The following is a 17800-nucleotide window of genomic DNA, read 5'->3' as shown; positions in this document are numbered from 1 at the left end:
TATTTACATTTTCTCACACAATCCAGTTAACATCTTTTACTGGTATTTTAGTCACCAGTTAATTGATTTTTATGTAAAATGGGCAAACGCTACATCACTGCAGGTGCCTGGTAGTTACTATTTTAGCAACATCATTATCCAGTGCCTAAGGCCTCTTAGAGATTTATTAGACTTTTACACCTTTTCAATGGATGATGGATTTGTTGACAAAAGTTCACAAAGCTTGACTACAGCCTTAAGATCAGAAGGAGAATATTATGTCTGCCTTATTAACTATTATGATTTTATGATTTCACAAGGTTAAGTATCTCGCATACATGGATCTCTTTAAAGTTAGACAATAAGTAAATTAAAATGCCTAATAAAAGTGTCTAGTGCAGGCAATCCGGGTCTTACTCAGGAAAAAAGCCAAAGTAGGTGGATCAAATTAACTTTTCTGATCCGTTATGAGAGAGGCAGTTCAACTCCTAATTTGCAGACTACCTAACAAAAAAAAATTGCCTGAAAGAATTCTTTTTTTAAACTTTGTTTAATATAGAACTTCCACTCAATCCAAAGTTGCAAAATTATCCTTGGAAAAATTAATGAATGCCTCAGAACATTGCTGTGAGAAAGCTAAGTATTAGAGAGAGTAGCAGCCGTGTTATTCAGAGTAGCAGCCGTGTTAGTCTGTATTCGCAAAAAGAAAAGGAGTACTTGTGGCACCTTAGAGACTAACATATTTATTAGAGCATAAGCTTTCGTGAGCTACAGCTCACTTCACAATGCATCCGATGAAGTGAGCTGTAGCTCACGAAAGCTTATGCTCTAATAAATTTGTTAGTCTCTAAGGTGCCACAAGTACTCCTTTTCTATTAGAGAGAGTGGAAGTCTTTCAGCAAGCCTGTTGCAGAGTCAGGAACAGAACAGAGGGTGGGATCTATGAAAGGACTTAGATCTTGCAAAGCTGAGCATCACACTGTGTAAGTTTTAAGCACCTAGAAAATCACAGGAAGAACACTGTGATCCACAAAGCCAAGTTAGGCACTCAGTCTCCCTATACAATGAATGGGGAGAGATAGCCAGCACACTAGGAGCAAAGCCACCTAAGCTAGCCAATGGGAGATGGTGACAACAAAGATGTGTGCTAAATCCCCCCCCTCTCTTGGAGTTAGGCACCTACATCTAGACTGTAGTGAGGTGCCTATCTCTGCTTAGCAATTCACAATTGGGAGCCAGTCACCCAGAGTCCAGAGGTTTAGGCACCCAAGTTGTTTCTTGTAGGAATAAGTTAGGCACCTGCCTCACTCCATACAGAATGGTGAAGGAAGAGGTGTCCAATTTTAGTCTAGTGGTTAGAGAACTCACCTGGAGTGTGGGGCTCCCTCCATCTCTCCTGTTGAAGCTGTACCACTGTGGACAAATAACAAAAGAGTGATTGGAGCATGGGGACTGGACCCTGTGTTCCCACTGAATGACAGTCGTTGTCTCTCTCTCTTTCTGGCCTGAAGACTGTTCCACAGTGGATAAATACGAGAGTGAGCGAGTGAGAGAGAGACTATAGTCCAGTGGTTAGGGCACCCAGATAGGAGGTGGGAGCCCCAAGATCCAGTCCACCTGCTCCACTCTTGCATTATTTATCCACAGTGGAACAGAAGGGAAAAGAATGAGCTGCCCTTTGCTCAGAGTAGATAATTAGCTCATGATCTAGCCCTTAATAATCTGACATTCATACATATTTCCAAACCCATGATTCATGAACAAGATTATGATGATCAAAAAATCAGTGGTGTTGTTCCTAATAGTTCCATATACTGTTGTGATTTCTTACTTGTCAAAATGTGCTCTTATTCCAATTATTTGTATTATTAGAAGATTATACCTTGCAAATCTGGTACAAAGTGGTGACACAGGAAAAGTCAAAACAAGGGCAACAGGGAGAAGTATGTAATTTTGGAAAATGTAAACAGAGCCCTTGTTTATAATATTATTCATATGACTCAGTATAATTGTTATTATCTTGTAAATATAACTCACTGCTGTTCAGAACTGTGTAATCCACATAGTGATTTGTCAAATTTAAAAATATTTTAGACTGTCATTTCATGTCTCTCTCAGTTTTTATTCACTGCATCTATATGAAATGGGAGCTTTGGGCTTTTATTTTGTATACATATATATTAATTCAAAGGTACTTTCTTTAATTTTATTCTCTGGTGGTTATTTTGTTAATTGTTAAGTAGTTAGATATTCAGAATCTTTTTTATTTATTTTGTTGTTTGTATTACAGATTAGTGTTAAGTACTTGGTAAAAATAGGATGGTGAGGAAGTGACTGCACATGCCTGGGAAATTTGCTCTAGAAATTTGGCTTTTATTCCTGGCTTTTCCACAGACTTCCATGGGAATCTAGGAAGTCATTTAACCCTTGCCTCAGCTTTCCTTTTATAAAATGTGGATAATATTTACATCCCTCACAGAAGTTCATTAATAGTATTAATCACCCTGAGATCCTTGGATGGAAGGCATTATAGTAATGAAAAATATTATAAACCAACAATGAAATATTATACATATCATCAGACTGTACCAGTGATAAGGTAAGAAAATAGTGGTGATTTACCTGTTCTTGAGGAAGATACTCTTGCTATTTCTAACGAACAAGGTTTCTTCGTAACTGCTACGTCCATGAAATCACAAAGGTTGTTTTCATTTTCTGAAGGATGAGCATCAAGAGAACCAGAAGGTACTACTTCCAGTGTATAGCTCCTTTTCTTTCGGTAGGACTCCTGAAAAGTAGAAATGCAACTACATGATAAAAATAGCCTTGGCGGATGCAGTAAAACTGGAAAAAAGAAAATGGTCCAATAACTCTGTCAAAAATGAACTTAAAATTCAACAGTTTAAATAGATCACTTCCTACTGAAACCCTAAATTTAGTGACTAGAAGGGGTTACCTATATTCTATCATAAATAAATAAATAAATTTCACTGTTGAATATTACATTTTTAAATTATTTGTGATGATTGTGTATGGATTTCTTTAACTCTTCATTTGACATATGGCAAGCATTTTAATGCAGTTGCTTTTTCTGTACCTTTTTTGTTAAGTTCTGATTCAGGTATACATCCTGATCAGATTTTAAAACTATATTTTGTGAAAGAAACAGAATTATATAGAGTTAATAAATGGAATTTCTTTGTTTTCACGGATTTTGAGAGTCTGTTCTTACTATACATATAACACATGGATAACCTGATCTATTATTTGATGGCAGAACCCAGAAGAGGTTAGTTTCCTTTGAATATCCTGAATGGCTAGCATTATGGGCCCTAGGGCTCTCTTTGGATATTCTTTTACGTGTGTTTTTTTTGTGAATAGAAACAATTAGAAGTGGATACTTACTAGTTGTGATTTCCTGAGAAATAGGAGGCATCCCTTGATATCTATAGGCTACAGGCTCAATTCAAATCCCCCTGAAGTCAATAAAAAGACTCCTATTGGACTTGAAGGGGAGTTAAACTGTGCCTTAAATAAATATTTAAAAATTTATTGGTGTATTCTAGGAGTATGAGTTCCCTACATTTACTAATGCTGGAAAGAAGCAAACAGAAAGAAGATATGACATGTTCACTCTGCCAAATCATGAGACTGGTCTCAGTATTCAAAACCACTAAATTAAGTAGGGCTTGGCTTGTTCAGAACATGAGTGAAAATAGTCTGGTACAGGAATTTCTCTAATTTCGTGGTTGCAATCCAGCAAAATATGATAAAGCATTTAAAGACAATCTCTCACAGGAACACAGTGTTTGGCTATTCTGTGTCACCAATATGGATGCATGTAGAAATCAGACACCATGTAAATCTGATATAACAAGAAACTATGCAACGGGTCAGAAAACACCAGTGTTCATAAGAGTCACACATAAGCAAAGTACTTCCCTGCAAACAATGTAAGAATGTACCATCCAGAGGAGTTCATGGCATATCAATTTCCCCATAGACTAAAAAATATTTCATCCAACCCAAGGCAAACAGCTGGCCGTAGATAACTAAACCATTTCTGCTGTGGAAGATTTGTGCATTCATTGGCCTTTTAAACTACTAGAACCTTCTGTTTTTCCTCTACTCAGTTATGCCTGATACGTATGGAAGTTCAAAAGCAGATATAATTCTGAACCTATTGGGAGGCAGAGACTCTGGCAGCAGCGTCATGTCAAGAGCAGCGTGAGTACCCTCATAGCCGCTTCATGATTCCACATACTAACATTAGCAAAACCAAATTTCAGTGAACTCTTTGTTGAAACAGGAGAAGGAGGGTGTGGATTCAGAAAGAGATGACTACTGGAAGACATGTATAAAGAAGAAGCTGGAAGAAAAGCAGCATTATGGAAAATGGTGGATTAAACAACTATAAACTGAATATAGGAAATGGTTTTCAGAGAAAATATAAATTTGTAATAAATAGAATATATGCAAGAGAATAAACAGGCTAGCATTAATAATTAAAAATTAACAATTTCCATTGAGAAACAAAAGCAAATAGGGTTCTAAATAACATTTAGAAAAGGAAACAATGAATGGGGAGGGGAAAAAAACTGTTACCCTTTTTTTACCCTTCCATCCTTTGTCTGTATGTTTGTCTATTCAGAATGTAAGCTCTGTGGGACAGCATCCTTGTTTATATTTCTGTATAGTGCCTAACGCACTTTAGGGCACTGTATAAATAAAGAATTGGGCAAGTTTTGCATTTGGGCCTCCTGCATTGTTAAGTATGGTGTTTTTTTTGTTTTTTTTTTAACTCAAAATGGTCTCATTCCCCAGATGAAGAATGTACAAAATGGTGCTTTTGATACCAATCCTGCAAAGATTTACACATGTGCTTAGCTTTAAACATGGTAAAATGTCAATTTGAGGACAATGGGATTATTCACAGTGAGAAAAATATAGCACACAGACAAGTCTTTGCAGGATTGGTGCCTTCGAGTTGGCTCACACAGGACCCTGCATTTTGCACAAGGGAATGTGAAGAGTTACAAAGGAATCTTAGAAAACTGGGTGACTGGGCAACAAAATGGCAGATGAAATTCAATGTTGATAAATGCAAAGTAATGCACATTGGAAAACATAATCCCAACATTACATATAAAATGATTTGGTCAAATTAGCTGTTACCACTCATGAAAGAGACCTTGGAGTCACTGTGGATAGTTCTCTGAAAACATCCACTCAAAGTGCAGTGGCAATCAAAAAAGCGAACAGAATCTTGGGAAGCATTAGGAAAGGGATAGATAAGAAGACAGAAAATATCATTTGCCTCTATATAAATCCATGGTATGCCCACATCTTGAATACTGTGTGCACATATGGTTGCCCCATCTCAAAAAAAGGTATATTGGAATTGGAAAAGGTAAAGAAAAGGGAAACAAAAATGATTAGGGGTAGGGAACAGCTTCTATTTGAGGGGAGATTAATAAGACTGGAACTTTTCAGCTTGGAAAACAGATGACTAAGGGGGGATATGATTGAGGTCTATAAAATCATGACTCGTGTGGAGAAAGTAATAAGGAAGTGTTATTTATGCCTCCTCATAACACAAGAACTAGGGGTCACCAAATGAAAATAAGCAGCAGATTTCAAACAAACAAAAGGAAGTATTTATTCACACAATGCACAGTCAACCTGTGGAACTCTTTGTCAGAAGATGTTGTGAAGGTCAGGACTATAACAGGGTTAAAAAAAGAACTAGATACATTTATGGAGGATAGGTCCATCAATGGCTATTAGCCAAGATGGGCAGGAATGGTGTCCCTAGCCTGTTTGCCATAGACTGAGAGTGGGTGCCAGGGGGTGGATCACTTGGTAACTGCCTGTTCTGTTCATTCCTTCTGGGGCACATGGCATTGGTTGCTGTCGGAATACAGGCTACTGGGCTACATGGATCTTTGGTCGACCCAGTATGGCCATTCTTATAGAAATGATAGCACTGTACTAGTAACGTGTTTCCTTTCTTTCATTCAGAATAAAAACAGAATACTTCTTCTACCTATGCTAACTCCCATCCTAATAGATTATTCTTGTTTTGTTTTGTGTATATGAAATTAATGAATGGACAGAAGAGAAGAAATCTTTCAAATTCATGTAGGGATGCAAACAACATGGTTTCTTCTGAATTTAGAAATAACAGTTGTCCTGACTTTCAGATAAAGCTTGTACTCTGTCTGCCCCCCCCCCCCCCAGGGATGTACAGTCCTCAGACACAACCGAGCCCAGGTAGTTCCACTTTATTTGAAGGTGGAGATTTTGAGAGCCCATTCCAAGGGTGTGCATCCCCTGGCACTCTGTTCCACAGAGGTTCCCTACAAGTAGTCTCACAAGGGAACTTGAAGGAGGAGGAGAAGGTTAGTGTGGATGGTTCTGACACATTGCAAATCCAGTGGCCACAGCTCCTTCACAGAGGGTTGTCAGATGCTGCAACTCCATAGCAAAGGAAAGGATTTCTTCCCATGACCTCTGGGGAAGGATTTGCCCCTTTGTGCTTATGACTGTATTTTACAATGACAGATAGCACAAATTTATTTTCCATGGCAACCAAATACAATAGCAGAGCTCAATTTAGCCCTTGTACGTGACATCTTCTGCTGGCATAATTCAGGGTGCAGGGCTCATGGTGATGGCAAATCTGCCTAGACTGGATTACAGTTCAAGCTACCTGGGGGCCCACAGGCACCAACACTGTTCTAAAAGTTGTTGGCACTGTTTGGAGAGTGGCCATGCCTAAGGTGCCCGGGGATGCCCAAGATGTACATTTCCAGTTTGCAAATTCTGCTTTCAGGACAAATATGTGCAACTCATGTTGCAAGATTGCTATAAAGTGCCAGGCAAAAATTGTTAAAGGTGATAGGGAAGTTGGTGGAAGCTGAGTTACCAACAAGTAAACTCCCCCTAATATTCTAATAGTACAAATAATGCCAATAAAATGGCCAGTGTAAGTTACATATGCCAAAGGCAAAAATTCATCTTTAACCAATATCCAAAGACATCTGGAATAGTATCAGATGAGCAATTCACTCAAAAAATTAAGTCTCAACTCAATAAAGAATATGTAGATAAAAAGGAAAATATAAAATTGACCTCTTGTTTCAGCAGAAAGTAATGGGAAGACTTCCTGATAGGTGTAATATATTCCTTTCTGTATGTGCCAGTCCATTCTTGAAATTGCATAGTTACGTACAATTTAAATAGCTAGATGTTAGCAAATCACATAAAATTGTTTTCAAGTCTCAGTCACCAAGCAATTTAATCCTCGCTTATTTCTAAAATGGAAAGCTGTGTGTAGTAATCTTAAGTATTAGGAACTTTTGTTTCCCTTTTCCCCACCCCAATCCCCCATGCAATTTTAGCATGTAGTAAGTCCACACTGGACCCACATGCCTCCTAAATGTACAAATGCACATAATAAATCCCATTAAAATGATAGTTGCATTACTATTGAGTAATCTTTAATACACAGAATCAAAATCTCACTTGTATTTGGATTTAATTTTAACCAGTTAGAGATGATTCAATCTTGAATGTCTATAAACTAATCTGAAATGTCAGAGCTGTCTAGGATTTTATAGAAAAGCTATATACATAACTGCATATCAGCTATTTAGTAGCTAACTGTTGTAAGAATTAGTTCTAATTTGGAATAAGAACTTCATAAAGTTTTAAAGTAAGTTATGCGAGCTGGCAATACGTTGTAGTTAGTAGTGTAGTAGAGAGGATGAACATTATAAATAACATAATAGGAAAAATATTGCAACCAGTGGGAAAAGCATTACCAAGAGAGCAGTGCAGCAGGTGAAGCAAACATATTTGGCCTTTGCTGCTCCTAATCATGACAGCAGTGTGCTGGGTTGCATTTGCTGTAAGAATGCCAGGGGCACACCAGTCCCCCTGATTGGAAGACCTCCAGACAATTTGTACGGTTCTGAGCATCAACTGATTAGCTGTTTCATTTTTTTCAACTACACGATTTAAGTGTCACATGTAGGCCAAGAGCGCAAGATGGGTGGAGAGCTGAAACAGGAAAAAAGATTGAGATATGTGGGAAAAGATTCCTAGACAGAAATAAAAAAAAACGCTAGGAAGCCATGAAGAAGGCGAAAGTCTATCTAATTTACATCACTATATGCTATTGAAAAAAAAACAGAACAATGAAATATTACATTAAGGGAATCTCTCAATTGGAAAATTATGGCCCAAATTCTGGTTTTGTGAATAACAATGCTTAATAGGATCATATCAACATACAAACCAAACCTCTGTTGCTCTTGACACTGTAGGGCACAAATCTGGTCTTCCCTTGCGTTCCAAGGCTTCAGCTTCTCCTGATTCTCCTGCCTCAACTAGGGATTAAAGATATTATGGCTTAAATGCAGGCATATTTTAAAGGCTGACTGTAAACAAGGCACACTTGTAAGCTGGTTGAGTTAAAGGCTAGGCTGCCTGCTGTACTTTATCTTGACTAGGTTAGCATGTGCTAAAGCACAACTTTCCTGATCTGAACTAGACATTTAAAAGATGCTTATGGCAGGGTGGACTAAGTCTGGAGGCTGCTGGCATGACCAATAAGGGGCCAGAGGGCCGGATAAAAGGCAAGCAGCAGAACAAAACCTTCAGTTGCTGTGTGGCGCTTGCAAGTGCCTGGCTAGCTAGATGAGTAGCAGGACTGTAGATAGCTCACTTCAGAGAGCTCACCAGACAGAACTGAGCCCAGCAAAGGCTACCAAAGACTAGATGCCTGGTTGGCTGGATAGAATAGCAGCAGAGCCATCAAAAGGTCAGTGCAAGCAGGCTGAGCCTTTGGGATTGAGCACAAAACCTGGCCAGACCAGAGGAGGGTACCAAGATGGACCTGGCTGGGTGTCTGAAGAAGGCAGTGCCTCTGGGAAGAAACCCAAGAGCTACAGCCCCATAACAGGACCATGATAAGAACTCAGGACTGTATACTCTAGAAGGGGGGACAGCATGTGCGGCTCAGCTGGACAGCTGAGCTACCGAAGATCAGTCAATAGAACTAGTGGCTGGGAGCGGTCCTTGCAAGAGTCAGGTGCCATCCTGATATAAAACCAAAAGCAGGCTCACACCTAACCAAGAGAAAGGGAGCCATCCACGAGAGGTGGTTGCTTAATTTCAATTTTATTGGGAACTGCTGAGGTGTCAGGAGACCAGAATCACAGTCTTTGGTTCACATGGATTAACAAAAGGTTAGTGGTCAATTAGTGGTTAAATCCATCATTTTGATTTAATTAAGGGGCCCTCAACTTTACATGCATCACTGAAATCATCTGTTGTTATGTTATATTATCTCATATCTGACAATGAGATTTTTGTCAACATGCAAGTGGGAAATAATATTTTTGTGATATTATGGATTCAGCTTCATGGAAGAAACAGGAACTCCTGAGTTCTAATTTCCTTCTCCAACTCATCTACTTCATTTATGGAAAAAAGCAATCCAATTTTATTGTTCTCTGCTACTAGTGCAGTCAGTTTTGTACACCAATACAGATTCAGAAATATGTTTGGTTTTCACCCAGCACATCAAATGCATAACATTATTTAAAAATTCACTAGCTATTTCTTGGAGTGCCAATAGAACTCATTTTAAATAGACTGAATATCCTGCCTTTAGTGAAATGACTCTAGAAAGCATATATAGTCTAAATATCCTGTCATAGAAACAAAAATCTATGTTTATATTAAAGAGATATTATCAAGATTGGTCCTTAAAAGTTGTCTAAAATCATACATACCATGTCAGCTTTGTTTTAGTTCTTGGACATATGTGAAAATTATCTTATCTTTCTGGTTCACCTGTTGCTTCTATTTGTGTGAGCCAGTGGGCTCAAAACTTCATAACGTGCATGAAGCAAAATGATAACTGGAAAGAGAACAGAGTTGTTACACTTTTAAGGATTTTTTACTTTTGCATCATTCACATCTGACAACTTTAGTAGCATATGAAGCTTTTACCTATGAAAACTGCTTTTTTGACAGTACAAAATGGTGTAGAAAGACAAAATTGTTAATAAATCCATTAAAAACATTATTTTAATAGTATATTCCAGGAGTTAAGTGAAAAAATTCACAACTCCTCTGACCCCTGCTAACCGACCACTGCCTCATGGTCACCCCTTGACTCCATGGCACCAGCCCAGCAGTAACCACTTGGCCTGACTTCCTATGTCTCGGTCCCTTACAGCAGTTTATGAATAAAGATCAATGCACTGTTTTGATATAACTGGGGTTACAAAGAAACATACAGTATCCCTTACCTAGGGCAGAAGCTGCCAGAGCATTTTGTCCCATGAAAAATGGATCATAGACAGACTTCGCTGAAAAATGCTGGAAGGACTTTGGGGTGAGCTTTGCATGACAAGACAGTATCTAGTTAAATAAGGAAATGGTTACCTACCTTTCCAGAACTGTTTTTAATTAAAGATATGTTGCACATGTCAAAATAAATGCCAGCTGCACGCTTATAAAGCTAATAGCCAAACTCTGTTTTAGATCTAGAAGATAGTTCAGCACAAGGTCCAGGGGTGCCCACTCTGGAGATACACCTTTCCTATGAGACTAAATGGAGAAGCAATTCCATTTAGCTAGGTAATTGTTTCTAGATGAGGGTTATCTGCTTATCAAAAGCATATTTTGTACATTTATAAAGCAGGACTTCTCAAAGGGTGTCAGCCATGAAGCATACCCACTATGAAATGGATAACTCAGAGGCTATAATGGAGCAGGCGCCCATGGTCCTAGGAGATTATGTCTGCATCCAACAGAAGGGGCAGAGGAGGCTCAATCAACAAGGCTAGTAGGGTCTATAAGGATGAGGAGTGCATGGTCTTGTTTTATTTTGAATATGACTCTGGGAAATAAAAGAAATGGAGGGAAGATATACAGGATGGAATTCTTCTAGGATAGGAGAAAAGCATCTGTCAAGTGATCCTGGGCTGAACCCTCCCCAGGAACAGAACTGATGATCTTTTCTGTTGGTTCTTGTTGCAAAAAGTTCCACTTGGGAAGTCCCCCGTAATTGGAAGATGAACCTGGCCACGTTGGACATAATGACCAATCGTGTTGATTGAAGAAAGATCTGCTAAATTAAAAGATCCATTAACATGTTCTGTTTCCCCAGAAAGTAAGCAGCTTTGTGATGAATTGAGTGGGTGATATGGAAACCCCAGAGGCAGACTGCCTCCTGGAAGACTTGGTCTGACTGTTATCCTCCTTGTCTGTTTATGTAAAACATGGTCACTGAATTATTTGTCAGAATCAACAGATTTTTTTCACCACTATGTGGGGGAGGAAGGCCAAGCAGGCTATCTGTACCACTGTTAACTCCTTGATACTTGGGAGATTCTAGATCTTGAGTTGACCAAAGGAGTCTCAAGAGTGAGACTCCTGAGCCTGGAATAACCTCATATGAGCTCTCTAACACAGAGAAGATGCGTCTGTGACTAGCATGAAGGTTGGTAGCACGGGGAGAAAGGGAGCCCCGACAGAAACTTTCAGAGGGTCCATCCACCAATCTAGGCATGACAAGACTAGTGAGAGTGGTCCCTGAAGAGGGATGGGGAAGGGAGTAGAAATGAACTGGGTGGCATACGCCTGTTCCACCATGCTTAAGACCCACTGGTCTTACGTTATGTGGGCAAGCACTTATCCCACTTCATAAGTGATTGGTACATAAAAGATGGGGAACTGATGGAATTTAGATAAGCTGGTATGCTGTCCTCAACTGTCCCATCAAAATGATTGTTTGGAAGAGGCAGCTGGATGGGATTAGCCTACAGATGCTAAAGAGGAGGGCTGTAGATATCGCCTCCTATAGGCCCTTCCTTTTTTTCTTGTTGGAACTTGGGATCAGGGAGTAAAACTCTGGTGTCTGTATGGCTGCTGTGAATGAAACTGATTTATTTTAATCTCTGGGGGATACAAAAGGATTTCAGTGTCACCCTGGAATCTTTGAGGCTATGAATCTTGTCATCAGTTTTCTCTGAATACGGAGAGATAATTTTTAAATGGAAGTTTTAGATAGTCTGTTGGACCTCTTGGGGTAGCTCAAATGACTGCAACCATGAACATCTTCTCATAGTAATGGCTGATGCCATTTGAGCAGCCAAATCTGCACTATCCAAACTATGTAGAAGGTCAATCCTGGTGACCAGCTTGGCCATTACTGAAAACTTGTGTCTACAGTCATCTGGTAACTGGTCCATGAATATTTTTAAATGTTCTCTGACATTCCAGGATGCAATCCAGACCAGTGAGGGGTTGAATCACCACCTGCCCTGCAACCTGGAGTGCCTCAGAATGCTTTGCTGCTGTAGCTCCCAACCTGGGCCCCCTCACAAACAGCCAGACAGCATGTAGGTCACACCAGGAGTGTCTGTGTATAGCTGCAGCCTGCCAGCATCACTCCAGTCACACTTTGGCTTCCACAGCTTTAGTTAATAGTTGCAGGGTGACTCCAACACACTCCCAGTCCTGCATTTCCCCCCAAAATGTGTGTTCTTCACTATCCAGCCCTTTCCTGGAGAATTCAATATTTTAGATCTGTTGCCCCTATAAGGGAACAATATCCAACAATTTGCGATTTTAAATGGAGTTACCCAAACAATTCAGTTTGAATGCAGCAGTGGATTAATTTGATTAAAGAATTAAACAAGTTTATTTAACAACATAGAGACATTTTAAGTGAGTACAAGTACAAGGCAGAAATGGTTACAAGATAAAAAGATAAAAGTGCTTTCTAGTGCTAAAACGTAAACTAGACTTGGTTCAAGACAAAATTCTTACCACATGCTCTCAGCAATTGGGCTGCCAAATTTCAGGTCAGGATCTCTCCCAAAATCAGATGTCTGCCTCCTTTGTCTTCTTAGGAGAGAGAAAGAGAGAGAGAGAGAGGTGGCTTCCTGAAAAATAAAACTTGCAGCCAAACAGATCCAGCCTGTTCAAATCTTTGCCTTTTGGTGTGGAAACTTCTTGTCCCAATCTTTCCTGCTTATTGATGGCTGCCACCACAAGAGAATCCAGGCAGGGAGATTAGAATAAAAATGTTCATACCACTTAAAGGGGACAAAGTACTTCTTCTCAGCTTGTTTTGCTGTGGAGGTTGAGGCAGGGAGGTGGGTGTCTGCCAAAAAGCCTTGACCAACTCCATGATAATTTCATTAATTAGCACAGCCACCTTAGCTAGGGCTGCTGACACCAGGATGTCCACCAACCTGAGAGAGATTTTGGGCACCACTTCTGCTTAAATGTCAAGTACAGAGGTCATTCTTTTTAAAAGATCTTGATGGGCTCTGAAGTCCTCCAGCGGTGGTAAATGACTTGACGGCTCAATAACCTCATCTGGTGATGAGAACACAACAGGCATCTGAGGTGGTGTCTGGTCCATAACTTGCAGTGGAGAGGCTGCGTGAGTGAGTTCTGGATGCTCAGTACCAGTCTCAGTAGCGGGCACAAGAAAATGTTGCTCTCAGTGATCAGTACTGGTCTCCGCACTAGTTATTGGTGGATGGTGCTCTCGGTGCTGGTGTCTCCAGTGTGCCTGCCACAGCTGTGTCCAAGATAATTGAAGGGGAATGCCCTACAGTGACCACAATGGCCACTGATATGGACCTAGGATTCATCCTCATCTGGGCCACTGATCTTTAGCAGGAGGCCAATGTCGAAATTGCTGCATGGCCCATGGGCCTTGACTTTGATTGTGGGGTATGTGCCATGTCCTGGACTGGATACAGAGAACCTCATCTCTGACTGAGGAGAACTCAGATGCTTCTGAGAGAGGAGGGCCCAATTCAGATGCGACTGGTGAAAGGTTCATGTACCAGGGAATGGCAGTACCAAGGAAATCATGGGAGATTTTCCTTTCAACAAGACAGGCTTCAGCAGAGGTTTGGGAAGTAGTACCACACAATCTTGGTGTGGTGAGGTATCTGCCACAGGCATCAGCATCAACACTGGTTGGAGGCCTTAAGTTGCTGGTGACAGCAGTACCAAGAGGCTAAGCAAGTCTATTGCAGCTGCATATGCCTCTGGAATGTTTGGGATCTGCACTGTCTTCTGGCTCCATAAGTGTCTTTAAGGGATGAAATGGGTTCGGCACCTGCCTCTTGTGCAAGCCCCCCTTTTCTCAGGCCGATATAACTCCAATCACAGTTCTTTTCATGGGGGGGGGGAGAAGGCACCCACCTCTCATGGATGGCCCCCTTTCTCTCAGTTAGGTGTGAGCCTGCTTTTCTTTTTTGGTCTTACATCAGGATGGCACCTGCTGCTTGCAACCACACACCACCACCTCCTGGCCGTTGGTTCTCTTGGCTGATCTTTGGCAGCTCAGCCCTCTGGCCAAGCTGCACACATTGTCCCCCCTTTTGGGGGATGTAGTCCAAATTCTTTCTCAGGGGGCTGTAGCTCTAAGGCTTTTTCCCCATGGCACTGCCTTCTTCAACCATTGAGCCGGAGCCCATCTTGCTACCCTCAGCTGGTGTCCTTTTCAGCAGTCCTCCCTGGGCTTAGTCTGCAACCAGAGCAGCAGAGCCCATCTCGGTATCCTAACCTGGTCTGTCCAAGTCCTGGGTTCAGTCCCTCTGGGCTTCAGCCTGCCTGCACTGACCTTCTGCGGGCCCTGCTGCTCTTCCAGCCAGCCAGGCACCTAGTCTTCAGCAGCCTTTCCTGGGCTTCAGTCCTGTCCACAGTGAGCTGTCCATGATACTGCTGCTCCTTCAGCCAGCCAGTTACCCAGTCTTCACGCCTCTAGCTCCATCAGCCCCTCTGATTGGCCACTCTTTTGCAGCCACTCTAGGCTTCCTGGAGGACTTCTCACGGCTCCATTCTGGGACAGTGTGATGCAGGCTTCCAGCAGGGGGCCTCTGGACCTAGTCCACCCTGCCACAAGGGGACAGCTTTGACAGACCTGGCACAGGCTCCAGAGGCAGCCATTCCCTCTTGGTAGGTGATGAGTATTCTAGGGATGGCCTCTCTCCCAAACACTTCACGGAGAGTGGCCTCTGGCTTGCTTTGCTATAGACACACAAGAGCAAGAAGTGGAACACAAGGAAGGCCTGAGTCTTTTCTTTAATAGCAGAGAACAAAATCAAGGAGAAGTAGACATCTCTAGTGGGGCGTTCCATACAATTGGGGCACTCTCCCCTTGTGACAACTCCAATGGGGGTCAAAGCGCTGCTTTCATAAGCAAACACTTAATGCTTACTGCCCTATATTTTTTTGAGCTAGACTTGAAACCTTTACAGATGGGACCTTTGTCACTGATGTGGGGTTCTCCTAAACATTTCAGGCAGATTGGATGCGGGTCACTGACCAGCATAGGTTTTGTGCAGGTCCAACCGCAGTTAAATGCCAACAAGAAAGTCATACCAGTACTGGTCCCAAAAGAGGAAAAAAATAGTCAAAAAGAGACCAACCCCCTCCCCAGAAACATAGCTTTAATTTTAGGCAGTTTAGACTGTTTTAACTATAACTAACAAATTACTAATTTACAAACATATACAAAGGAGAGGAGAGGAAAGTACCTGAATTAATCAAATCTGGAATCACTCCAACTGCCATCACTGGTGGTAAGAAGAAACGGAGGGGGATCGGGGCGACTGCATTTTCTTACACCAGCATGCAGTGGCATGTGGCAACAGAAAGCACTCAAGCCACCACTTGGGGGGGGGGGGAATCTCCAGTGTCTGTGCACAGGGCACACACACGCCTACAGTGGAACAGACATGTGCAATCACTCATAGTAGCAGCCTTCATTCTAAAATACACGTTATGATTTTTATAGGTAGACATTTGTTTCCAATATTTCTACTTTCTATCATTTGAAACTCTCCTCTTCATTAAACGTTGACTTATTTTCACTGCAACATATCCACATGCTGTGTGTTAAACAGAGTGGTGATCTGAGGTGAAAGTGGTAAACTGAGGTGTACTGCTTCTTTCGGAGCAGCAAATCTGTGGTTATTGTGAATGTCCCTCGGAACAGGGCATAGACACTCCAGGGCAGGGGTGCTGGAACAATTTGTATAGTGAGGGTGCTGAGAGCCATTGAACCAAACTGTAAACCCTGTATATAATGGAAACCACTTCAAGTCAGGGGATGCAGCAGCACCCCCTGCACTCCTAGTTCCAGCACCTTCGCTCCAGGGAGAGGCTTAGAGGTCTCAAGAGTTGGAAAGTGCCTATTGCTAACCTGCAGAGAGAGAATGAGAGAGGGGACTGAGTAAGCCTAGAGGGGAGTGCTTGTGTTGCCCTTGGCCGGTAGAGTTGGGGAGCTGACACCCAGCAGGCACAGACAAAACTTCCTCACACTAAAGGCAGGTGATAGCGAGGTGCCCCAGCCCTGGGTACCCCTACGTGCGTGGATGTTCTTAACCATGTTTATTCTTGAAAAGGTCACTGAGTTCAAAACAAATTTTTCTTCACCTGCTATCATCTACTGGCCAAAATTCTTATAGTGATTGATAGTGCCATTTCTAATATTTAACTTACATCTCAGGTGAGCCTCTTTGCTTTTGGAATCCACAAGCAGCACAGTTTGATGAACATTATCAATCAATAGTCTACACTTTACCCAGACAACATATTTACAAAATAAAATTTACAAATAAAATTCTCTTTTAGGAGAAGTGGCTCCAAAAGCGTCTAGGCATATCTCTCAGTGATTATCAGTGCCACAATATGCAGTTTCTGGTTACTGCAGAAATATGGGGAGAGATTTGTTTTTCTATAAGGAGTGATAGAATCTTCCTTATTATGTTTTTAACTTGTAAATTAATTAAAGAACTTATGGGGATAGAAGTAGTTGCAAACAATACTATTGCATGATGATACTCTAACTGGTGAGGGATGTCATTGGGCTAGAATGGGAAATCAGGTAAAAATGAGGAATTTTAATAATTTTAGATAATATTGTCAGATAATTAAGACTGCATTAAAGTAGAGATACGATCGTAAATATTGATTAGTTCTAGACAATATAATTAGAAGTAGAGCAGAATTACTCATCTGAGAAAGGTTTCAGAGTAGCAGCCATGTTAGTCTGTATCTGCAAAAAGAAAAGAAGTCTACTTATGGCACTTTAGAGACTAACTAAGTCTCTAAGGTGCCACAAGTACTCCTTTTCTTTTCATCTGAGAAAGGTTCCCTTTTTTCTGGGTGTTAAATGTTTCTGCGAACACATGCTAGCATAGCTTCTGCTAGGGAGTCAAGACCCAAGAGTAGGAATGCATTCTATGTGATATCTTTAGAAAATCTGTTTTCTAGTTACAATTATGTTCTAGGAGATTTTTTCTTAAACCTTTAAATGGTTATAAAGTAGAAGTAAAAATGATATAAAAATATTTCCAATTTCAAAATAACCCAAGCACATAATTAGATAGCAAATAATTCATTATGAGTGGCTTTCCATTCATCTGAAAGTAGCAGAGTTGCTGTAATTTTATGAACATTAAAAACAAGATTTTTTTTATCTACTGTTAGTAATTTAATGCAAGTAATTTTTGTAATGTCATAATTAGAACCATTTTATAACTGAGTCAAACTATGTTAGATGTACTTTGTTATGACAGCTAGCTACATGAATATGTAATTTATCACAGAATCATTTCCTGCTTATAACAGAATTTGAGAGATCCCCCCGGTGGTGATATGACATCAGTTAGGGGCAATCACTTGGACTGTAGGATTTGCTTCTGGCTTGCACCAAGAATTCATAGTACTCGTTTAAAAAGAGTTTGTCATACCCATTTCAGGAAGG

General features: G+C 40.8%; 1 protein-coding gene across 6 annotated transcripts in view; it reads right to left on the bottom strand.

Moving 5' to 3' along the window:
* The window catches only part of ANKS1B (ankyrin repeat and sterile alpha motif domain containing 1B), a 740833-nt gene that overhangs the window by 495078 nt on the left and 227955 nt on the right, over window positions 1-17800 (bottom strand). For all 6 annotated transcript variants that reach the window (XM_043491651.1, XM_043491643.1, XM_043491691.1 and 3 more), the window contains exons 10-11: window positions 2602-2767; window positions 1348-1392 (exon numbers count right to left, since the gene is read on the bottom strand). In XM_043491651.1, the coding sequence (XP_043347586.1) occupies window positions 1348-1392; window positions 2602-2767 (211 nt within the window). The remainder of the gene's footprint in view (window positions 1-1347; window positions 1393-2601; window positions 2768-17800) is intronic.

Source organism: Dermochelys coriacea, chromosome 1, assembly GCF_009764565.3.
Source record: "Dermochelys coriacea isolate rDerCor1 chromosome 1, rDerCor1.pri.v4, whole genome shotgun sequence".
Classification (NCBI taxonomy): Eukaryota; Metazoa; Chordata; order Testudines; family Dermochelyidae; genus Dermochelys; species Dermochelys coriacea.
The sequence above is the reverse complement of the archived record's forward strand: the minus strand, read 5'-3'. Positions and strand labels throughout refer to the sequence as shown.